The sequence below is a fragment of the Coturnix japonica genome, unplaced genomic scaffold, assembly GCF_054131305.1.
Source record: "Coturnix japonica strain WE unplaced genomic scaffold, WE-NBRP24 Scf127, whole genome shotgun sequence".
NCBI lineage: Eukaryota > Metazoa > Chordata > Aves > Galliformes > Phasianidae > Coturnix > Coturnix japonica.
Window position 1 is genome coordinate 135,973 of NW_028189030.1, and position 24,561 is coordinate 160,533.

The following is a 24,561-nucleotide window of genomic DNA, read 5'->3' on the forward strand; positions in this document are numbered from 1 at the left end:
AATGGGGCTGGGTTTGTGAATGGGGCTGGGTTTGGGAATGGGGATGTGGTTTGTGAATGGGGGCCATGGTTTGTGAATGGGGGTAGTTTGTGAATGGGGACGTTTGTGAATGGGGAGGTTTGTGAATGAGGGGACAAGGTTTGTAATGGGCTTTCGAAAGTGGGCATGGTTTGTGAATGGGGGTTGGTTTGTGAATGGGGCTGGGTTTGTGAATGGGGCTTGGTTTGTGAATGGGGCTGGGTTTGTGAATGGGGATGTGGTTTGTGAATGGGGATGGGGTTGGGAATGGGGCTGGGTTTGTGAATGGGGCTGGGTTTGGGAATGGGGAGGTTTGTGAATGGGGACGTGGTTTGTAAATGGGGATGTGGTTTGGGAATGGGGACGTTTGTGAATGGGGGTTGGTTTGTGAATGGGGAGGTTTGTGAATGGGGGCCATGGTTTGTGAATGGGGGTAGTTTGTGAATGGGGAGGTTTGTGAATGAGGGGACAAGGTTTGTAATGGGCTTTCGAAAGTGGGCGTGGTTTGTGGATGGGGGCGTGGTTTGTGAATGGGGATGGGTTTGGAAATGGGGCTAGGGTTGGGAATGGGGGTAGTTGTGAATGGGGATGTGGTTTGTGAATGGGGCTGGGGTTGGGAATGGGTGCACGGTTTGTGAATGGCGAGGTTTGTGAATGGGGCTGGGTTTGTGAATGGGGCTGGGTTTGTGAATGGGGCTGGGTTTGGGAATGGGGGCGTGGTTTGTGAATGGGGGTTGGTTTGTGAATGGGGCTGGGTTTGGGAATGGGGATTGGTTTGTGAATGGGGGGGGGGTTGTGAATGGGGATGGGGTTGGGAATGGGGGCGTTTGTGAATGGGGATGTGGTTTGTGAATGGGGGGGGGAGGTTAGTGAATGGGGAGGTTTGTGAATGGGGGCGTGGTTTGTGAATGGGGAGGTTTGTAAATGGGGACGTGGTTTGTAAATGGGGATGTGGTTTGGGAATGGGGACGTTTGTGAATGGGGCTGGGTTTGTGAATGGGGATGTGGTTTGTGAATGGGGCTGGGTTTGGGAATGGGGCTGGGTTTGGGAATGGGGGTTGGTTTGTGAATGGGGGGGGGGTTGTGAATGGGGCTGGGTTTGTGAATGGGGATGTGGTTTGGGAATGGGGCTGGGTTTGGGAATGGGGATGTGGTTTGTGAATGGGGAGGTTTGTGAATGGGGATGTGGTTTGTGAATGGGGGTTGGTTTGTGAATGGGGAGGTTTGTGAATGAGGGCGTGGTTTGTGAATGGGGGTGTGGTTAGTGAATGAGGTGGGCGTGGTTTGTGAATGGGGGCGTGGTTTGTGAATGGGGAGGTTTGTGAATGGGGCTGGGTTTGGGAACGGGAAGGTTTGTGAATGGGGATGTTTGTGAATGGGGAGGGGGTGGTGTCAATGGGAAGGGGGCGTGGTAACTGGAAGGGGGAGGTTTGTGAATGGGGACGTTTGTGAATGGGGGCGTGGTTTGTGAATGGGGAGGTTTGTGAATGGGGGGGTCGTTTGTGAACGGGGGTCGTTTGTGAATGGGGATGGGTTTGGGAATGGGGGCGTGGTTTAATGAATGGGGGTGTGGCTTGTGAATGGAGGGGGGAGGTTTGTGAATGGGGGTGGGTTTGGGAATGGGGCTGGGTTTGTGAATGGGGATGTGGTTTGTGAATGGGGCTGGGTTTGGGAATGGGGGCTTGGTTTGTGTATGGGGAGGTTTGTGAATGGGGATGTTTGTGAATGGGGAGGGGGTGGAGTCAATGGGAAGGGGGCGTGGTAACTGGAAGGGGGAGGTTTGTGAATGGGGACGTTTGTGAATGGGGGCGTGGTTTGTGAATGGGGAGGTTTGTGAATGGGGGGGTCGTTTGTGAACGGGGGTCGTTTGTGAATGGGGGTGTGGTTTGTGAATGGGGGCGTGGTTTGTGAATGGGGCTGGGTTTGTGAATGGGGATGGGTTTGTGAATGGGGCTGGGTTTGTGAATGGGGGGCGTTTGTGAATGGGGAGGGGGTGGAGTCAATGGGAAGGGGAGGAGTCAATGGGAAGTGGGCGGGGCCAAGGGGAAGGGGGCGGAGTCAATGGGTGGAATCAATGGGAAGGGGGCGGAGTCAATGGGATGGGGGCGTGGTAACTGGAAGCGGGAGGTTTGTGAATGGGGGGCGTGGCTTGTGAATGGGGGCGTGGCTTGTAAATGGGGAGGTTTGTGAATGGGGAGGTTTGTACATGGGGGTGTCGTTTGTGAATGGGGAGGTTTGTGAATGGGGGCGTGGTTTGTGAATGGGGAGGTTTGTGAATGGGGGCGTGGCTTGTAAATGGGGGTGTGGTTTGTGAATGGGGAGGTTTGTGAATGGGGACGTTTGTACATGGGGATGTGGTTTGTGAATGGGGAGGTTTGTGAATGGGGGTCGTTTGTGAATGGGGGCGTGGTTTGTGAATGGGGAGGTTTGTGAATGGGGGCGTGGCTTTGTGAATGGGTCGTTTGTGAATGGGGAGGTTTGTGAATGGGGGGTGTGGCTTGTGAATGGGGAGCGTGGCTTTGTGAATGGGAACATGGCTTGTTGAATGAGGTGGGCGTGGTTTGTGAATGGCGAATGTGGTTTGTGAATGGGGGCGTGGCTTGTGAACTGGGGCGTGGTTTATGAATGGGAGTGTCGTTTATGAATGGAGCTGTGGTTTATGAATGGGGGCGTGGTTTGCGAATGGTGGGTGTGGCTGTGGAAAAGTGGGCGTGGTTTGTGAATGGGAGTGTTCCTTTGTGAATGAGGGGTGGTTTGTGAATGGGCGTGGCTTGTGAATGGGGGTGGGGCTTTGTGAATGGGGGCGTGGTTTATGAATGGAAGTGTCGTTTATGAATGGGGGTGTGGTTTCTGAACGCGGGGGCGTGGTTTATGAATGGGAGTGTCGTTTATGAATGGGGGTGTGGTTTATGAATGGAGCTGTGGTTTATGAATGGGGGCGTGGTTTATGAATGGGGGGCGTGGCTTGTGAATGGGGGCGTGGTTTATGAATGGGAGTGTCGTTTATGAATGGAGCCGTGGTTTATGAATGGAGCTGTGGTTTATGAATGGGGGTGTGGTTTATGAATGGGGGCGTGGTTTATGAATGGGGGCGTGGTTTATGAATGGGAGTGTCGTTTATGAATGGGGGCGTGGTTTATGAATGGAGCCGTGGTTTATGAATGGAGCCGTGGTTTATGAATGGGGGGCGTGGTTTATGAATGGGGCCGTGGTTTATGAATGGGGGCGTGGTTTATGAATGGAGCCGTGGTTTATGAATGGAGCCGTGGTTTATGAATGGGAGTGTCGTTTATGAATGGAGCTGTGGTTTATGAATGGGGCCATGGTTTATGAATGGGGCCGTGGTTTATGAATGGGGGGCGTGGTTTATGAATGGGGGGCGTGTTCTGAAGCCCCTCCCCCCCTCAGGGCCGTGCCGTGCTGAGCTCCGTGTTCCGGTACCGCCCCCCATCGGATGAAGCTCCGCCCCCCGACCCCCATCATGGCCCCCCAGCAGCCACCGTCACCGTCACCGTGGGGCTGGGGGGGCAACACGAGGTAACGAGGGGTCCATGGGGGTCTGGGGGGGGGGGAATATCCCATAATAGATGGGGAGGGGGGTAATGGGGGTCCTATGGGGTAATGGGGGTCCTATGGGGTATGGAGACTCCTATGGGGGTAATGGGGGTCCTATGGGGGTAATGGGGGTCCTATGGGGTATGGAGACTCCTATGGGGGTAATGGGGGTACTGTGGAGATAATGGGGGTCCTATGGGGTATGGAGGCTCCTATGGGGGCAATGGAGGTCCTATGGGGTATGGAACCTTCTATGGGGTGTGGAGGCTCCTATGGGGTTATTGGGGGTCCTATGGGGATAAAGGGGGTCTTATGGGGTATGGAGGCTCCTATGGGGTTACTGGGGGTCCTATGGGGATAAAGGGGGTCTTATGGGGTAATGGAGGCTCCTATGGGGGTAATGGGGGTCCTATGGGGGTAACGGGGGTCCTATGGGGTATGGAGGCTCCTATGGGGTAATGGAGGCTCCTATGGGGGTAATGGGGATCCTGTGGGGTATGGAGGTTCCTATGGGGGTAATGGGGGTCCTATGGGGGTAATGGGGGTCCTATGGGGTAATCGTGGCTCCTATGGGGATAATGGGGGCCCTATAGGGTATGGAGGCTCCTATGGGGGTAATGGGGGTCCTATGGGGATAATGGGGGCCCTATAGGGTATGGAGGCTCCTATGGGGTTACTGGGGGTACTGTGGAGATAATGGGGCTCCTATGGGGTATGGAGGCTCCTATGGGGGTAATGGGGGTCCTATGGGGTATGGAGGCTCCTATGGGAGTATTGGGGGTCCTATGGGGTATGGAGGCTCCTATGGGGTATGGAAGCCTCTATGGTGGTAATGGGGGCCCTATAGGGTATGGAGGCTCCTATGGGGTTACTGGGGGTCCTATGGGGTGTGGAGGCTCCTATGGGGGTATTGGGGGTTCTATGGGGGTAATGGGTGTCCTATGGGGTAATGGGGCTCCTATGGGGGTAATGGGGGTCCTATGGGGGTAATGGGGCTCCTATGGGGGTGATGGGAGTCCTATGGGGTATGGAGGCTCCTATGGGGTATGGAAGCTTCTATGGGGGTAATGGGGGCCCTATAGGGTATGGAGGCTCCTATGGGGGTGATGGGGGTCCAATGGGGTATGGAGGCTCCTATGGGGGTAGTGGGGATCCTATGGGGGTAATGGGGGTCCTATGGGGGTAATGGGGGTCTTATGGGGTATGGAGGCTCCTATGGGGGTAATGGGGGTCCTATGGGGGTAGTGAGGTTCCTATGGGGGTAATGGGGGTCCTATGGGGTATGGAGGCTCCTATGGGGGTAATGGGGGTCCTATGGGGGTAATGGGGGTCCTATGGGGGTAATGGGGCTCCTATGGGGTAATGGGGCTCCTATGGGGGTAATGGGGGCCCTATAGGGTATGGAGGCTCCTATGGGGGTAATGGGGGTTCTATGGGGTATGGAGGCTTCTATGGGGTATGAAGGCTCCTATGGGGGTAATGGGGGTCCTATGGGGGTAATGGGGGTCTTATGGGGTATGGAGGCTCCTATGGGGGTAATGGGGTTCCTATGGGGATAATGGGGGTCTTATGGGGTATGGAGGCTCCTATGGGGTAATGGGGGTCCTATGGGGGTAGTGAGGTTCCTATGGGGGTAATGGGGGTCCTATGGGGTATGGAGACTCCTATGGGGGTAATGGGGGTACTGTGGAGATAATGGGGGTCCTATGGGGTATGGAGGCTCCTATGGGGGCAATGGAGGTCCTATGGGGTATGGAACCTTCTATGGGGTGTGGAGGCTCCTATGGGGTTATTGGGGGTCCTATGGGGATAAAGGGGGTCTTATGGGGTATGGAGGCTCCTATGGGGTTACTGGGGGTCCTATGGGGATAAAGGGGGTCTTATGGGGTAATGGAGGCTCCTATGGGGGTAATGGGGGTCCTATGGGGGTAACGGGGGTCCTATGGGGTATGGAGGCTCCTATGGGGTAATGGAGGCTCCTATGGGGGTAATGGGGATCCTGTGGGGTATGGAGGTTCCTATGGGGGTAATGGGGGTCCTATGGGGGTAATGGGGGTCCTATGGGGTAATCGTGGCTCCTATGGGGATAATGGGGGCCCTATAGGGTATGGAGGCTCCTATGGGGGTAATGGGGGTCCTATGGGGATAATGGGGGCCCTATAGGGTATGGAGGCTCCTATGGGGTTACTGGGGGTACTGTGGAGATAATGGGGCTCCTATGGGGTATGGAGGCTCCTATGGGGGTAATGGGGGTCCTATGGGGGTAGTGAGGTTCCTATGGGGATAATGGGGGTCCTATGGGGTATGGAGGCTCCTATGGGAGTATTGGGGGTCCTATGGGGTATGGAGGCTCCTATGGGGTATGGAAGCCTCTATGGTGGTAATGGGGGCCCTATAGGGTATGGAGGCTCCTATGGGGTTACTGGGGGTCCTATGGGGTGTGGAGGCTCCTATGGGGGTATTGGGGGTTCTATGGGGGTAATGGGTGTCCTATGGGGTAATGGGGCTCCTATGGGGGTAATGGGGGTCCTATGGGGGTAATGGGGCTCCTATGGGGGTGATGGGAGTCCTATAGGGTATGGAGGCTCCTATGGGGTATGGAAGCTTCTATGGGGGTAATGGGGGCCCTATACGGTATGGAGGCTCCTATGGGGGTGATGGGGGTCCAATGGGGTATGGAGGCTCCTATGGGGGTAGTGGGGATCCTATGGGGGTAATGGGGGTCCTATGGGGGTAATGGGGGTCTTATGGGGTATGGAGGCTCCTATGGGGGTAATGGGGGTCCTATGGGGGTAGTGAGGTTCCTATGGGGGTAATGGGGGTCCTATGGGGTATGGAGGCTCCTATGGGGGTAATGGGGGTCCTATGGGGGTAATGGGGGTCCTATGGGGGTAATGGGGCTCCTATGGGGTAATGGGGCTCCTATGGGGGTAATGGGGGCCCTATAGGGTATGGAGGCTCCTATGGGGGTAATGGGGGTTCTATGGGGTATGGAGGCTTCTATGGGGTATGAAGGCTCCTATGGGGGTAATGGGGGTCCTATGGGGGTAATGGGGGTCTTATGGGGTATGGAGGCTCCTATGGGGGTAATGGGGTTCCTATGGGGATAATGGGGGTCTTATGGGGTATGGAGGCTCCTATGGGGTAATGGGGGTCCTATGGGGGTAGTGAGGTTCCTATGGGGGTAATGGGGGTCCTATGGGGTATGGAGACTCCTATGGGGGTAATGGGGGTACTGTGGAGATAATGGGGGTCCTATGGGGTATGGAGGCTCCTATGGGGGCAATGGAGGTCCTATGGGGTATGGAACCTTCTATGGGGTGTGGAGGCTCCTATGGGGTTATTGGGGGTCCTATGGGGATAAAGGGGGTCTTATGGGGTATGGAGGCTCCTATGGGGTTACTGGGGGTCCTATGGGGATAAAGGGGGTCTTATGGGGTAATGGAGGCTCCTATGGGGGTAATGGGGGTCCTATGGGGGTAACGGGGGTCCTATGGGGTATGGAGGCTCCTATGGGGTAATGGAGGCTCCTATGGGGGTAATGGGGATCCTGTGGGGTATGGAGGTTCCTATGGGGGTAATGGGGGTCCTATGGGGGTAATGGGGGTCCTATGGGGTAATCGTGGCTCCTATGGGGATAATGGGGGCCCTATAGGGTATGGAGGCTCCTATGGGGGTAATGGGGGTCCTATGGGGATAATGGGGGCCCTATAGGGTATGGAGGCTCCTATGGGGTTACTGGGGGTACTGTGGAGATAATGGGGCTCCTATGGGGTATGGAGGCTCCTATGGGGGTAATGGGGGTCCTATGGGGGTAGTGAGGTTCCTATGGGGGTAATGGGGGTCCTATGGGGTATGGAGGCTCCTATGGGAGTATTGGGGGTCCTATGGGGCATGGAGGCTCCTATGGGGTATGGAAGCCTCTATGGTGGTAATGGGGGCCCTATAGGGTATGGAGGCTCCTATGGGGTTACTGGGGGTCCTATGGGGTGTGGAGGCTCCTATGGGGGTATTGGGGGTTCTATGGGGGTAATGGGTGTCCTATGGGGTAATGGGGCTCCTATGGGGGTAATGGGGGTCCTATGGGGGTAATGGGGCTCCTATGGGGGTGATGGGAGTCCTATGGGGTATGGAGGCTCCTATGGGGTATGGAAGCTTCTATGGGGGTAATGGGGGCCCTATAGGGTATGGAGGCTCCTATGGGGGTGATGGGGGTCCAATGGGGTATGGAGGCTCCTATGGGGGTAATGGGGGTCCTATGGGGGTAGTGAGGTTCCTATGGGGGTAATGGGGGTCCTATGGGGTATGGAGGCTCCTATGGGGGTAATGGGGGTCCTATGGGGGTAATGGGGGTCCTATGGGGGTAATGGGGCTCCTATGGGGTAATGGGGCTCCTATGGGGGTAATGGGGGCCCTATAGGGTATGGAGGCTCCTATGGGGGTAATGGGGGTTCTATGGGGTATGGAGGCTTCTATGGGGTATGAAGGCTCCTATGGGGGTAATGGGGGTCCTATGGGGGTAATGGGGGTCTTATGGGGTATGGAGGCTCCTATGGGGGTAATGGGGTTCCTATGGGGATAATGGGGGTCTTATGGGGTATGGAGGCTCCTATGGGGTAATGGGGGTCCTATGGGGGTAGTGAGGTTCCTATGGGGGTAATGGGGGTCCTATGGGGTATGGAGGCTCCTATGGGGATAATGGGGGCCCTATAGGGTATGAAGGCTCCTACGGGGGTATTGAGGGTCCTATGGGGTATGGAGGCTCCTATGGGGTAATGGGGGATCCTATGGGGGTAGTGGGGGTCCTATGGGGGTAATGGGGGTCCTATGGGGTATGGAGGCTCCTATGGGGGCCCTGGGGTCCCATGGAGGTATAGGATGGACCCATAGTCCTGGCTGGCCATAGAGTATTGGGTGAAGGGGGGGGGGGGTGATGAAGGGACACCCCATAGCGTTGTAGGGTCACCCCATGGTATCAGATGGGGGGGTGGGGGGGTGTCTGTGCCCCACAGCGACCACCCCATTCATCCCCCCCCCCCCTTTAATCTCTATCCCAGGGTGGGGGCTGGCGCTTCCCCCGCTACAACTGCACGGTGGGGGTCCCCCCCCCAGGCTGGGCCCTGCTGCACCCGGGGAGGTTGACACACAGAGCTGAGCTGCTGCCCACAACCGGGGGAACCCACTACGCGCTGGTGACGCTGCTGGACCCATGAGGGACTATGGTGACTGTGGGGGCAATGGGGGCAATGGGGACATTGGGGTCAGTGGGGAGATTGGGATCAATGGGGTCAATGGGATCAATGGGGACATAGGGGTCAATGGGGCCATTGGGATCAATAGGGTCAATGAGGTCAATGGGATCAATGGGGACATAGGGGTCAATGGGGCCATTGGGATCAATGGGGTTAATGGGGACTCTGAGATCAATGGGGTCAATGGGGACATTGAGGTCAATGAGAACATTGGGGTCATTGGGATCAATGGGGAGACTGAGGACATTGGGGTCAATGGGGACATTGGGGTCAATGGGGACACTGAGATCCATGGGGTCAATGGGGACATTGAGGTCAATGGGGTCAATGGGATCAATGGGGAGATTGGGGCCATTGGGGTCAATGGGGACATTGGGGTCATTGGGTACATTAGGGAGATTGGGGTCTTTGGGGACATTGGGGTCATTGGGATCAATGGGGACATTGAGGTTCATGAGGACAATGGGGTCAATGGGGTCAATGGGGACATTGGGGTCAATGGGGACATTGGGGTCAATGGGGTTGTTGGGGTCATTGGGATCAATGGGGATATTGGGACCAATGGGGTTGTTGGGGACATTGGGGTCAATGGTGTCAATGGGGACATTGGGGTCAATGAGGACAATGGGGTCAATGGGGACATTGGGGTCAATGGGATCAATGGGGTCAGTGGGGACATTGGGGTCAATGGGGACACTGATATCAATGGGGTCAATGGGGAGATTGAGGACAGTGGGGTTAATGAGGACAATGGGGTCAATGGGGCCACTGGAGTCATTGGGGTCAATGGGGACATTGGGATCAATGGGGACACTGAGATCCATGGGGTCAATGGGGACAATGGGGTCAATGGGGCCATTGGGATCAATGGGGTTAATGGGGACTCTGAGATCAATGGGGTCAATGGGGACACTGAGGTCAATGAGGACATTGGGGTCAATGAGGACATTGATGTCAATGGGGTCAATGGGGACACTGAGGTCAATGGGGTCAATGGGATCAATGGGGTTGTTGGGGTCATTGGGATCAATGGGGAGATTGGGGCCATTGAGGTCAATGGGGACATTGGGGTCAATGGGGACATTGGGGTCAATGGGGGCAATGGGGATATTGGGGTCAATGGGGACATTGGGGTCATTGGGGTCAATGGGGACATTGGGGTCAATGGGGACACTGAGGTCAATGGGGACAATGAGGACACTGAGGTCAATGGGGTCAATGGGATCAATGGGGTCATTGGGGACATTGGGGTCAATGAGGACACTGAGATCCATGGGGTCAATGGGGATATTGGGGTCAATGAGGCCATTGGGATCAATGGGGTTGTTGGGGTCATTGGGATCAATGGGGAGATTGAGGCCATTGGGGTCAATGGGGACACTGAGATCAATGGGGTCAATGGGATCAATGGGGACATAGGGGTCAATGGGGCCATTGGGATCAATGGGGTTAATTGGGACTCTGAGATCAATGGGGTCAATGGGGACACTGAGGTCAATGAGGACATTGGGGTCAATGGGGACATTGATGTCAATGGGGTCAATGGGGACACTGAGGTCAATGGGGTCAATGGGGACATTGGGGTCAATGGGGACACTGAGATCAATGGGGTCAATGGGGACATTGGGGTAATTGAGGCCATTGTGGTCAATGGGGTCAATGAGACCAGCACCCCATGGACACTGGGGTCTATGGGGTCAATGGGGTCAATGGGGACACCAGCACCAATGACGGCCTGTTTATGAATGGATCCCATCCACCAATGACGGCCTGTTTATGAATGGATCCCATCCACCAATGACGGCCTCTTTATGAATGGATCCCAGCCATTTACAGCCAGTTTATGAATGGAACCCAGTCATCACTCACTGTTTATGAATGGATCTCAGTCATTAATGAGGCCTGTCTATGAATGGATCAGTCATCAATGACGGCCTGTTTATGAATGGATCCCAGTCATCACTCCCTGTTTATGAATGGATCCCATCCACCAATGACGGCCTGTTTATGAATGGATCTCAGTCATCAATGACGGCCTGTCTATGAATGGATATCAGCCATTTACTCCCTGTTTATGAATGGATTCCAGTCATCGCTCACTGTTTATGAATGGATCTTAGCCATCACTAACAGCCTATTTATGAATGGATCCCAGTCATCATTTACTCCCTGATTATGAATGGATCTCGGTCATTTACTGCCTGTTTATGAATGGATCTTAGTCATTCACTCCCTCTTTATGAATGGATCTCATCCATTCATCTCAATGACGGCCTGTTTATGAATGGATCCCAGCCATCACTGCCTGTTTATGAATGGATCCCATCCTCCAATGACGGCCTGTTTATGAATGGATCTCAGCCATCACTGCCTGTTTATGAATGGATCCCAGTTATCACTCACTGTTTATGAATGGATCCCATCCATCCGCCACTGACACCCTGTTTATGAATGGATCCCAGTCATCATTTACTCCCTCTTTATGAATGGATCTCAGTCATTTACTGCCTGTCTATGAATGGATCTCATCCACCAATGACAGCCTGTTTATGAATGGATCCCAGTTATCACTCACTGTTTATGAATGGATCTCAGTCATCAATGACGGCCTGTCTATGAATGGATCTCAGTCACTCGTTGCCTGTTTATGAATGGATTTCAGTTATCACTCCCTGTTTATGAATGGATCTCATCCACAATGACTGCCTGTCTATGAATGGATCTCAGTCATTTAGTGCCTGTTTATGAATGGATCTCAGTCATTTACTCCCTGTTTATGAATGGATCTCAGTCATTTACTGCCTGTTTATGAATGGATCTCAGTCACTACTGACTGCCTGTTTATGAATAGATCTTGACCACCAATGACTGCCTCTTTATGAATGGCTCTTCATCCATTGTCATCAATGACATGGGGGGGGGGGGCCAGCTATAGGGGGGGGTCTTAGAAATGGGGGGGGTCCCAGCTATAGGGGGGTCCCAGCTATAGGGGGGGGGGTCCCAGCTATAGGGGGGGGTCCCAGCTATAGGGGGGGTCCCAGATATGGGGGGGGGGTCCCAGCTATAGGGGGGGTCCCAGCTATGGGGGGGGTCCCAGTTATAGGGGTGGTCCCAGCTATAGGGTGGGGGTCCCAGCTATGGGGGGGGGGTCCCAGCTATAGGGGGGGGTCCCAGCTATAGGGGGTCCCAGCTATAGGGGTGGTCCCAGCTATAGGGGGGTCCCAGCTATAGGGGGGGGTCCCAGCTATAGGGGGGGGGTCTCAGATATAGGGGGGTCCCAGATATAGGGGGGGGGTCCCAGCTATAGGGGGGGGTCCCAGCTATAGGGGGGGGTCCCAGTTATAGGGGGTGGTCCCAGCTATAGGTGGGGTCCCAGCTATAGGGTGGGGGTCCCAGTTATAGGGGGGGGTCCCAGCTATAGGGGGGGGTCCCAGCTATAGGGAAGGGTCCCAGCTATAGGGGGGGGTGCCAGCTATAGGGGGGGGGTCCCAGCTATAGGGTGGGGGTCCCAGCTATAGGGTGGTCCCATCGATAGGGTGGGGGTCCCAGCTATAGGGGGGTCCCATCTATAGGGGGGGGTCCCAGATATAGGGGGGGTCCCAGATATAGGGGGGTCCCAGCTATAGGGGGGGGGTCCCAGATATAGGGGGGGGTCCCAGCTATAGGGGGGGTCCCAGCTATAGGGGGGTCCCAGCTATAGGGGGGGTCCCAGCTATAGGGGGGGGTCCCAGTTATAGGGGGGGGTCACAGATATAAAGGGGGGTCCCAGCTATAGGGGGGTCCCAGCTATAGGGGGGGTCCCTGCTATAGGGGGGTGGCCCCAGCTATAGGGGGGGGTCCCAGTTATAGGGGGGGGTCCCAGTTATAGGGGGAGGTCCCAGCTATAGGGGGGGGGACCCAGCTATAGGGGGGGGTACCAGCTATAGGGGGGTCCCAGTTATAGGGGGGGGTCCCAGCTATAGGGGGGGTCCCAGCTATAGGGTGGGGGTCCCGGCTATAGGGGGGGGTCCCAGCTATAGGGAAGGGTCCCAGCTATAGGGGGGGGTGCCAGCTATAGGGGGGGATCCCAGCTATAGGGGGGGCCCAGCTATAGGGTGGGGTCCCAGTTATAGGGGGGGGGTCCCAGCTATAAGTGGGTCCCAGCTATAGGGGGGGGTCCCAGCTATAGGGGGGGTCCCAGCTATAGGGGAGGGGTCCCAGCTATAAGTGGGTCCCAGCTATGGGGGGGGGTCATAGCTATAGGGGGGGGTCCCAGCTATAGGGGGGTCCCAGATATAGGGGGGGGTCCCAGTTATAAGGGGGTCCCAGATATAGGGGGGGGTCTCAGATATAGGGGGGGGTCCCAGCTTTAGGGTGGGGGTCCCAGCTATAGGGGGGGTCCCAGATATAGGGGGGGGGGGTCCCAGATATAGGGGGGTCCCAGGTATGGGGGGGGGGTCCCAGCTATGGGATCCAAGATGGCGGATCGGCGCCCCCACCCAAGATGGCGGCGCGCTGCCCTTATTCAAGATGGCGCCGCCCTCACCCATGATGGCGGATGGAGCTTCCGTTCCAAGATGGCGGATCGGCGTCCTCTTCCATGATGGCGGAACCTCGCCTTCATCCAAGATGGCGCCGCCCTCACCCAAGATGGCGGACGGAGCTTCCGTTCCAAGATGGCGTCTCGGCGCGGTGCACCCTGGGACGTATTGCTGGGGGATTCCCCAACGCGTGGAGCGAGCGGCGGCGGACGGAGGTGGATATAGGGGGGGGGGGGGGGGCTTTTATAGGGGATTTATGGGGTCTGGGGGGGGATAAATGGGGTGGGGGGGGGTCCAGATGAAAGGGGAAAGTCCGATAATGGGGGGGGGGTCGGTTGTTTGGGGGGGGGGCGTGAAATAGGGGATGTATGGGGGGCGGAAGTGAAGCGTAGGGGTTGTGTATAGGGCTATATGGGGTGGGGGTCTATAGGGCTCCATTATGGGGGGGTCCATAGGGTTCTATTATGGGGGGGGTCCATTATGGGGGGGGTCCGTTGTGGGGGGGGGTCCGTTGTGGGGGGGGGTCCATAGGGGTCCATTATGGGGGGGTCCATTATGGGGAGGTCCATTATGGGGGGGTCCATAGGGTTCCATTAGGGGGGGGGTCCATTATGGGGGGGGGGGTCCATAGGGCTCCATTATGGGGGGGGTCCATTATGGGGGGGGTCCATTATGGGGGGGTCCATAGGGGTCCATTATGGGGGGGGTCCATCATGGGGGGGGTCCATAGGGTTCCATTATGGGGGGGGTCCGTTGTGGGGGGGTCCATAGGGTTCTATTATGGGGGGGGTCCATCATGGGGGGGGTCCATAGGGTTCCATTATGGGGGGGGTCCATTATGGGGGGGGGGTCCATAGGGTTCCATTATGGGGGGGGGTCCATATTGTTCCATTATGGGGGGGGGTCCATCATGGGGGGGGTCCATAGGGTTCCATTATGGGGGGGGGTCCATAGGGTTCCATTATGGGGGGGGGTCCATATTGTTCCATTATGGGGGGGGGTCCATTATGGGGGGGGGTCCATAGGGTTCCATTAGGGGGGGGTCCATTATGGGGAGGGTCCATAGGGTTCCATTATGGGGGGGGTCCATTATGGGGAGGGTCCATAGGGTTCCATTATGGGGGGGGTCCATAGGGCTCCATTATGGGGGGGTCCATAGGGGTCCATTATGGGGGGGGGTCCATTATGGGGGGGGTCCATTATGGGGGGGGTCCATAGGGGTCCATCATGCGGGGGTCCATAGGGTTCCATTATGGGGGGGGTCCATCATGGGGGGGGTCCATAGGGTTCCATTATGGGGGGGGTCCATTATGGGGGGGGTCCATAGGGCTCCATTATGGGGGGGTCCATAGGGTTCTATTATGGGGGGGGTCCATTATGGGGGGGGTCCATAGGGCTCCATTATGGGGGGGGTCCATTATGGGGGGGTCTATAGGGTTCCATTATGGGGGGGCTCCATTATAGGGGGGGTCCATAGGGGTCCATTATGGGGAGGTCCATTATGGGGGGGGTCCATTATGGGGGGATCCATTATGGGGGGGGTCCATAGGGTTCCATTATGGGGGGGGTCCATTATGGGGGGGTCCATTATGGGGGGGGTCCATAGGGGTCCATTATGGGGGGGTCCATTATGGGGGAGTCCATAGGGCTCCATTATGGGGGGCGTCCATTTTTGGGGGGGTCCATTATGGGGGGGTTCCATTATGGGGGGGGTCCATAGGGTTCTATTATGGGGGGGTCCATTATGGGGGGGTCCATTATGGGGGAGTCCATAGGGTTCCATTATGGGGGGGGTCTATAGGGCTCCATTATGGGGGGGGTCCATTATGGGGGGGGTCCATTATGGGGGGGGTCCATAGGGTCCCATTATGGGGGGGGTCCATTATGGGGGGGGTCCATAGGGTTCTATTATGGGGGGTCCATAGGGTTCCATTATGGGGGGATCCATTATGGGGGGGTCCATAGGGTTCCATTATGGGGGGGGTCCATAGGGTTCCATTATGGGGGGGGTCCATTATGGGGGGTTCCATTATGGGGGGGGTCCATACAGTTCTATTATGGGGGGATCCATTATGGGGGGGGTCCATAGGGTTCCATTATGGGGGGGGGTCCATTATGGGGGGGGTCCATAGGGATCCATTATGGGGGGGGTCCATTATGGGGGGGGTCCATTATGGGGGGGTCTATAGGGATCCATTATGGGGGGGGTCCATTATGGGGGGGGTCCATAGGGTTCCATTATGGGGGGGTCCATAGGGATCCATTATGGGGGGGGTCCATTATGGGGGGCCCATAGGGTTCTATTATGGGGGGGGTCCATAATGGGGGGGGTCCATAGGGTTCCATTATGGGGGGGTCTATTATGGGGGGGGGTCCATAGGGTTCCATTATGGGGGGGTCTATTATGGGGGGGGGTCCATAGGGTTCCATTATGGGGGGGGTCCATTATGGGGGGGGTCCATAGGGTTCCATTATGGGGGGGGTCCATTATGGGGGGGGTCCATAGGGTTCCATTATGGGGGGGTCCATTATGGGGGGGTCCATAGGGTTCCATTATGGGGGGGGTCCATTATGGGGGGGGTCCATTATGGGGGGGTCCATAGGGTTCCATTATGGGGGGGTCCATTATGGGGGGGGGTCCATAGGGGTCCATTATGGGGGGGGTCCATAGGGATCCATTATGGGGGGGGTCCATTATGGGGGGGGTCCATTATGGGGGGTCCATAGGGGTCCATTATGGGGGGGGTCCATTATGGGGGGGGTCCATTATGGGGGGGTCCATAGGGTTCCATTATGGGGGGGGTCCATTAGGGGGGGGGTCCATAGGGTCCCATTATGGGGGGGGTCCATTATGGGGGGGTCCATAGGGTTCCATTATGGGGGGGGTCCATTATGGGGGGGGGTCCATAGGGTTCCATTATGGGGGGGTCCATTATGGGGGGGGTCCATAGGGGTCCATTATGGGGGGGGTCTATTATGGGGGGGGTACATAGGGTTTCATTATGGGGGGGGTCCATTATGGGGGGAGTCCATTATGGGGGGGGTCCATAGGGGTCCATTATGGGGGGGGTCTATTATGGGGGGGGGTCCATAGGGTTCCATTATGGGGGGGGTCCATAGGGTTTCATTATGGGGGGGGTCCATTATGGGGGGGGTCCATAGGGTTCCATTATGGGGGGGGTCCATTATGGGGGGGGTCCATAGGGTTCCATTAGGGGGGGGGTCCATTATGGGGTGGGTCCATAGGGTTCCATTATGGGGGGGTCCATTATGGGGGGGGTCCATAGGGTTCCATTAGGGGGGGGGTCCATTATGGGGGGGTCCATAGGGCTCCATTATGGGGGGGTCCATAGGGATCCATTATGGGGGGGTCCATTATGGGGGGGGTCCATAGGGTTCCATTATGGGGGGGGTCCATTATGGGGGGGTCCATAGGGCTCCATTATGGGGGGGTCCATAGGGTTCCATTATGGGGGGGGTCCATTATGGGGGGGGTCCATTATGGGGGGGTCCATAGGGGTCCATTATGGGGGGGGTCCATTATGGGGGGGGTCCATAGGGATCCATTATGGGGGGGGTCCATTATGGGGGGGGTCCATAGGGCTCCATTATGGGGGGGGTCCATTATGGGGGGGGGTCCATAGGGATCCATTATGGGGGGGGACCATTATGGGGGGGGTCCATAGGGCTCCATTATGGGGGGGGTCTATTAGGGGGGGGGGTCCATAGGGTTCCATTATGGGGGGGGGTCCATTATGGGGGGGGGTCCATAGGGGTCCATTATGGGGGGGGTCCATTATGGGGGGGGGTCCGTAGGGTTTTATTATGGGGGGGGTCCATTATGGGGGGGGGTCCATTATGGGGGGGGGTCCATAGGGTTCCATTATGGGGGGGTCTATTATGGGGGGGGGGGTCCATAGGGTTCCATTATGGGGGGGTCTATTATGGGGGGGGTCCATAGGGTTCCATTATGGGGGGGTCTATTATGGGGGGGTCCATAGGGTTCCATTATGGGGGGGTCCATTATGGGGGGGTCCATAGGGTTCTATTATGGGGGGGGTCCATCATGGGGGGGGTCCATAGGGTTCTATTATGGGGGGGGTCCATTATGGGGGGGGTCCATTATGGGGGGGTCCATAGGGTTCCATTATGGGGGGGGTCCATAGGGTTCCATTATGGGGGGGGTCAATTATGGGGGGGGTCCATAGGGTTCTATTTTGGGGGGGGTCCATAGGGTCCCATTATGGGGGGGGTCCATAGGGTTCCATTATGGGGGGGGTCCATTATGGGGGGGGTCCATTATGGGGGGGGTCCATAGGGGTCCATTATGGGGGGGGGTCCATAGGGTTCCATTATGGGGGTGTCCATTATGGGGGGGTCCATAGGGGTCCATTATGGGGGGGTCCATAGGGTTCAATTATGGGGGGGGGTCCATAGGGTTCCATTATGGGGGGGGTCCATTATGGGGGGGTCCATAGGGTTCTATTATGGGGGGGGTCCTTTATGGGGGGGGTCCATTATGGGGGGGTCCATGGGTTCCATTATGGGGGGGGTCCATTATGGGGGGGGTCCATTATGGGGGGGGTCCATAGGGATCCATTATGGGGGGGGTCCATTATGGGGGGCCCATAGGGTTCTATTATGGGGGGGGTCCATTATGGGGGGGGTCCATAGGGCTCCATTATGGGGGGGGGTCCATAGGGTTCCATTATGGTGGGGGGTCCATTATGGGGGGGGGGTCCATAGGGTTCCATTATGGGGGGGTCCGTTGTGGGGGGGGTCCATAGGGTTCCATTATGGGGGGGGTCTATTATGGGGGGGGGTCCATAGGGTTCCATTATGGGGGGGGGTCCATAGGGTTCCATTATGGGGGGGTCCATTATGGGGGGGTCCATTATGGGGGGGGTCCATAGGGTTCTATTTATGGGGGGGGTCCATTATGGGGGGGGGTCCATAGGGGTCCATTATGGGGGGGTCCATTATGGGGGGGGTCCATAGGGTTCCATTATGGGGGGGGTCCGTAGGGTTCCATTATGGGGGGGGGGTCCATAGGGATCCATTATGGGGGGGTCCATTATGGGGGGGGTCCATTATGGGGGGGGTCCATAGGGATCTATTATGGGGGGGTCCATTATGGGGGGGGTCCATAGGGATCCATTATGGGGGGGAATCCATAGGGTTCCATTATATAGGGGAGGTCTATATGGGGGGGGTCTGTATGGGGGGGCACTGTGTTGTGCCCCCCCATTGCATTGTGCCCCCCCCCCCCCCCCCCCCTTGGTTGGCTCCCCCCCATTTATTAACCCCCCCCCATTTATTAACCCCCCCCCATTAATTGTGCCCCCCCCCCCCATTAATTCTGACCCCCCCCCTATTTATTTTATAGGGCACCCCCATTAATTGTGACCCCCCCCTATTTATTAACCCCCCCCCATTTATTGCCCCCCCCCATTAATTCTGACCCCCCCCCCATTTATTACACCCCCCCCCATTAATTGTGACCCCCCCCATTTATTAACCCCCCCCCATTAATTGTGCCCCCCCCCCCATTAATTCTGACCCCCCCCCATTTATTAACCCCCCCCCATTTATTAAACCCCCCCCCCATTAATTCTGACCCCCCCTATTTATTTTATAGGGCACCCCCATTAATTATGACCCCCCCCCCATTAATTCTGACCCCCCCCCATTTATTTTATAGGGCACCCCCATTAATTGTGCCCCCCCCATTAATTAACCCCCCCCATTAATTGTTCCCCCCCCCCATTTATTAACCCCCCCCCCATTTATTGCCCCCCCCCATTAATTCTGACCCCCCCCCATTAATTCTGACCCCCCCCCCATTTATTTTACAGGGCACCCCCAGCTCCCGGGTGCCCCCCCCCCAAAAATCAGCCCAAGATGGTGGAGGAAATGGAGCCGCTGCTGGAGCCAACGGAGGGATTCCTGGACCTGTGGAGCATGTGAGGGGGGGGTTATAATGGGGGGGGGTCTATAATTGGGGGGGGGGGTTAATTGGGGGGGGTCTATATGGGGTGGGTGGGGTCTATGTGGGGTGGGGGCTATATTGGGTGGGGGGGGGCAGGGATTGGGGGGGGTTCCATATTGGGGGGTTTTTATATTGGGGGTGGGGGTCTATATGGGGGGGTCTATATGGGGTAGGGTCTATAAGGGGGGGTCTGTATGGGGGTGGGTCTATATAGGGGGGGTCTATATTGGGGTGTCTATATGGGGGTGGGGGTCTATATAGGGGGGGTCTATATAGGGGTGGGTCTATATATGGGTGTGGGGGGTCTATATGGGGGGGGTCTATATAGGGGGGGCTATATAGGGGGTCTATAGGGGGGGCTATATAGGGGGTCTATATAGGGGGGTCTATATGGGGGTGGGTCTATATAGGGGGGGTCTATATAGGGGTGGGTCTATATATGGGTGTGGGGGGTCTATATGGGGTGGGTCTATATGGGGGGGGCTATATAGGGGGTCTATAGGGGGGGGTCTATATGGGGGTGGGTCTATATGGGGTAGGGTCTATATAGGGGGGGTCTATATGGGGGTGGGTCTATATGGGGGGGGTCTATATAGGGGGATCTATATAGGGTGGGTCTATATGGGGGGGTCTATATAGGGGGTCTATATGGGGTAGGATCTATATAGGGTGGGTCTATATGGGGGGGTCTATATAGGGGGTCTATATGGGGTAGGGTCTATATAGGGGGGTCTATATAGGGTGGGTCTATATGGGGGGGTCTATATAGGGGGTCTATATGGGGTAGGGTCTATATAGGGGGGTCTATATGGGGTAGGGCCTATATGGGGGGGTCTATATAGGGGGGTCTATATGGGGTAGGGCCTATATGGGGGGGTCTATATAGGGGGGTCTATATGGGGGGGTCTATATAGGGGGGGTCTATATGGGGGGGTCTATATGGGGGGTCTATATATGGGGTCTATATGGGGGGGTCTTTATGGGGGTGGGTCTGTATAGGGGGGGTCTATATAGGGGGATCTATATAGGGGGGGTCTATATGGGGGGGGGTCTATATGGGGTCTATATGGGGTAGGGTCTATATAGGAGGGTCTGTATGGGGGTGGGTCTATATGGGGTAGGGTCTATATGGGATATAGGGGAATCTATATGGGGGTGGGTCTATATGGGGGGGTCAATATAGGGGGGTCTATATTGTGTCTATAGGGGGGGTCTATATGGGGTGGGCGTCTATATGGGGTGGGTCTATATGGGGGGGATTATATAGGGGGGTCTATATGGGGGGGTCTATATGGGGTCTATATGGGGGGTCTATATATGGGGGTCTATATAGGGGGGTCTATATGGGGGTGGGTCTATATGGGGGTGGGTCTATATAGGGGGGTCTATATAGGAGGGTCTATATGGGGGTGGGTCTATATATGGGGGTCTATATGGGGTGGGTCTATATGGGGGGTCTATATATGGGGGTCTATATAGGGAGGGTCTATATTGGGGGGGTCTATATAGGGGTGTCTATATGGGGTGGGTCTATATAGGGGGGTCTATATGGGGTGGGTCTATATAGGGGGGTCTATATGGGGTGGGTCTATATAGGGGGGTCTATATACGGGGGGTCTATATAGGGGGGTCTATATAGGTGGGTCTATATAGGGGGGGTCTATATGGGGGGGTCTATATAGGGGGGGTCTATATAGGAGGGTCTATATGGGGGTGGGTCTATATATGGGGGTCTATATGGGGGTGGGTCTATATGGGGTAGGGTCTATATGGGGTATAGGGGAATCTAATGGGGTGGGTCTATATGGGGGGGTCAATATAGGGGGGTCTATATTGTGTCTATAGGGGGGGTCTATATGGGGTGGGGGTCTACATAGGGGGGTCTATATATGGGGGTCTATATGGGGGGGTCTATATGGGGGTGGGTCTGTATAGGGGGGTCTATATAGGGGGATCTATATATGGGGGGTCTATATGGGGTCTATATAGGGGGGTCTATATGGGGGGGGTCTATATAGGGGTGTCTATGTGGGGGGGGTCTATATGGGGGGGGTCTATATGGGGGGGGTCTATATAGGGGGGTCTATATAGGGCGGTCTATATGGGGTAGGGTATATATGGGGTGGGTCTATATAGGGGGGTCTATATAGGGGAGTTCTATATGGGGGGTCTATATGGGGGTGGGTCTATATAGGGTGGGTCTATAGTGTCTATATGGGGGGGTCTATATAGGGGGGGTCTATATGGGGGGGGGTCTATATAGGGGTGGGGTCTATATAGGGGGTCTATATAGGGGGATCTATATGGGGTAGGGTCTATATGGGGGAATCTATAGTGTGGGTCTATATATGGGGGTCTATATGGAGTAGGGTCTATATGGTGGGGTCTGTATTGGGGGTCTATATAGGGGGGGTCTATATTGGGGTCTATATGGGGGGGTCTATATAGGGGTGGGTCTATATAGGGGGTCTATATAGGGGGGTCTATATGGGGTCTATATGGGGGGGTCTATATAGGGGGGGTCTATATAGGGGTGGGTCTATATGGGGGGGGGTCTATATGGGGTCTATATAGGGGGTCTATATGGGGTCTATATGGGGGGGTCTATATAGGGGGGTCTATATTGTTGTGCCCCCCCCCATTGATTCAGGCTCCCCTCTGACATGAACTCGCTGCCCCTCTATGAGGATCAGGGGAGCTGGGTAAGTTTTAATTGGGGGGGGGGGGAATATATGGGGACCAATGGGAAGCCAGCAATGGGATGGGGGACCAATGGGAACCCATCAATGGGAACCTACCAATGGGAACCCACCAATGGGAACCTACCAGTGGGATAGCGGACAATGGGATGGCAAACAAGTGAGATGGGTGACCAATGGGACCCCAGCAGTGGGATGGGGGACCAATGGGATAAGGGACCAATGGGATGGAGGGCCAATGGGAACCCACCAATGGGAACCCACCAATGGGATGGAGGGCCAATGGGATGGCAAACAAGTGAGATGGGCGACCAATGGGACCCCAGCAGTGGGATGGGGGACCAATGGGATAAGGGACCAATGGGATGGAGGGCCAATGGGAACCCACCAATGGGATGGAGGGCCAATGGGAACCCACCAATGGGAACCCACCAATGGGATGGAGGACCAATGGGATGGCAAACAAGTGAGATGGGCGACCAATGGGAGCCCACCAATGGGATACGCTCCCCAATGGGAACCTACCAATGGCGTGGGGGACCAATGGGATGGCTGACCAATAGAAACCCACCAATGGGATGGCTGACCAATGGGAACCCACCAATGGGAACCTATCCATGGGATGGCTGACCAATAGAAACCCACCAATGTGATGGCTGACCAATAGGAACCCACCAATGGGATTGGGGACCAATGGGAGCCCACCAATGGGATGGCGGACCAATGGGATGAAGGGCCAATGGGATGGAGGTCCAATGGGAGCCCACCAATGGGATGAGCCCCCCATGGGATAGTTGACCAATGGGAACCCACCAATGGGATGGCTGACCAATAGGACCCCACCAATGAGACAACGGACCAATAGGAACGCCCCCTTTGTTTCCCCCCCCACAGCAGGCTCTGAGCCCATTGGATCCCGTTTTCCCCCTATCGACCAATGAGATCGCTGCCCCTCCCCCTCCCCCCGAGCCGCCCCCTCCCCCGTGGTTCCGGCCACTGAGGATTATGGGGGAGATCACGACTTCCGCGTGGGATTCGTGGAGGCCGGGACGGCCAAGTCGGTCACGTGCACCGTGAGTGACAGCTGGGGGGGCGGGGCTTGGGGACAGGGAGGGAATTTGATTGGGTGAGGGGCCGGGAGGGGGCGGGGCTTGGGGAAGGGGAGGGGCTTGAGGGGGCGGGGCTTGCGTGGGAGGGGCCTGGAGGGGGCGGGGGTTAGAGGGAGAGGATTTGATTGGGTGAGGGGCCTGGAGAGGGCGGGGCTTGGGGAGGGGGAGGGGGTTTGATTGGGTGAGGGACCTAAAGGGGGCGGGGCTTGAAAGAGGGGGCGGGGCTTGGAGGGGGAGAGGTTTTGATTGGGTGAGGGGCCTGGAGGGGGCGGAGCTTGGAGGGGGTGGGGCTTGGATGGGGAGGGCTTTTGATTGGGTGAGAGGCTTGGGGGTGCGGGGCTTGGGGAGGGGGCGGGGCTTGAATGGGAGGGGCTTGTAGAGGGCGGGGCTTGGAGAGGGAGGGGATTTGATTGGGTGAAGGGGCTGGAGGGGGCGGGGCTTGGATTGGGGGCGTGGTTTAGAGGGGGCGGGGCTTAGAGTGGGAGGAGCTTGCAGGGGGAGGAGTTTTGATTGGGTGAGGGATCTGAAGGGGGCGGGGCTTGGGGAGGGAGAGAGGATTTGATTGGGTGAGGGGCCTTGAGAGGGCGGAGCTTGAATGGGAGGGCTTGGAGGGGGCGGGGCTTGGAGGGGGAGAGGATTTGATTGGGTGAGAGGCTTGGAGGGGGCAGGGCTTGGGGAGGGAGTGGGGCTTGGAGGGGAGGGCTTGGAGGGGGCGGGGCTTGGAAAGGGAGGAGTTTTGATTGGGTGAGGGGCCTGGAGGGGGCGGGGCTTGGGGAGGGGGCGGGCTTGAATGGGAGGGGTTTGGATTGGAGGCGGGGCTTGGAGGGGGAGAGGATTTGATTGGGTGAGGGACCTGGAGGGGGCGTGGTTTAGAAAGGGCGGGGCTTTGGATGGGGGCGTGGCTTAAAGGGGGCGGTGCTTGGAGGGGGAGCAGTTTTGATTGGGTGAGAGGCCCAGAGGGGGCAGGGCTTGGAGGGGGGCGTGGCTTAGAGTGAGAGGAGCTTGTAGGGGGTGGGACTTGGATTGGGGGCGGGGCTTGGAGGGGAGAGGTTTTGATTGGGTGAGGGGCCTGGAGGGGTCGGGGCTTGTATTGGGGGCGTGGCTTGGAGGGGGTGGGGCTTGGATGGGGAGGCTTTTGATTGGGTGAGAGGCTTGGAGGTGGCGGGGCTTGGGAGGGGGCGGGGCTTGAATGGGAGCGGCTTGTAGAGGGCGGGGCTTGGGAGGGAGGGGTTTTGATTGGGTGAGGGGGCCCGGAGGGGCGGGGGCTTGGTTTGGGGGCGTGGTTTAGAGGGGGAGGGGCTTAGAGTGGGAGGAGCTTGCAGGGGGAGGAGTTTTGATTGGGTGAGGGATCTGGAGGGGGCGGGGCTTGGGGAGGGGGAGAGGATTTGATTGGGTGAGGGGCCTTGAGAGGGCATCTCT

The 24,561-nt window shown here is 56.9% G+C and overlaps 2 protein-coding genes across 3 annotated transcripts in view; both read left to right on the top strand.

Moving 5' to 3' along the window:
- The window catches only part of LOC107307447 (multifunctional procollagen lysine hydroxylase and glycosyltransferase LH3-like), a 32,980-nt gene extending 21,290 nt beyond the window's left edge, over positions 1–11,690 (top strand). The window contains exons 6-8 of the mRNA XM_085535489.1: positions 3,427–3,555; positions 8,631–8,795; positions 11,553–11,690. Of these exons, the coding sequence (XP_085391615.1) occupies positions 3,427–3,555; positions 8,631–8,786 (285 nt within the window). The 3' untranslated portion in view covers positions 8,787–8,795; positions 11,553–11,690. The remainder of the gene's footprint in view (positions 1–3,426; positions 3,556–8,630; positions 8,796–11,552) is intronic.
- A 1,754-nt stretch (positions 11,691–13,444) lies between these two features.
- Positions 13,445–23,112, top strand: LOC107307446 (uncharacterized). 2 transcript variants are annotated; one of them, XM_085535486.1, is made up of 4 exons: positions 13,445–13,560; positions 19,201–19,308; positions 21,985–22,036; positions 22,928–23,112. In XM_085535486.1, the coding sequence occupies exons 1-4, from the start codon at positions 13,481–13,483 to the stop codon at positions 23,108–23,110; spliced, it is 423 nt and encodes a 140-aa protein (XP_085391612.1). In that variant the 5' UTR covers positions 13,445–13,480; the 3' UTR covers positions 23,111–23,112. The 2 variants fall into 2 exon arrangements, with proteins under 2 accessions (XP_085391612.1, XP_085391613.1); XM_085535487.1 differs by having other exon boundaries at positions 22,931–23,112.
- Positions 23,113–24,561: the final 1,449 nt, after the last annotated feature.

Bases quoted from the DNA above. Each gene is read 5' to 3' on its own strand.
- LOC107307446 (XM_085535486.1), top strand. From the start codon at position 13,481: ATGGCGTCTCGGCGCGGTGCACCCTGGGACGTATTGCTGGGGGATTCC. The intron at 19,309-21,984 runs GTGAGGGGGGGG...CCATTGATTCAG, and splicing joins TTCCTGGACCTGTGGAGCAT to GCTCCCCTCTGACATGAACT. The intron at 22,037-22,927 runs GTAAGTTTTAAT...CCCCCCCCACAG, and splicing joins ATGAGGATCAGGGGAGCTGG to CAGGCTCTGAGCCCATTGGA.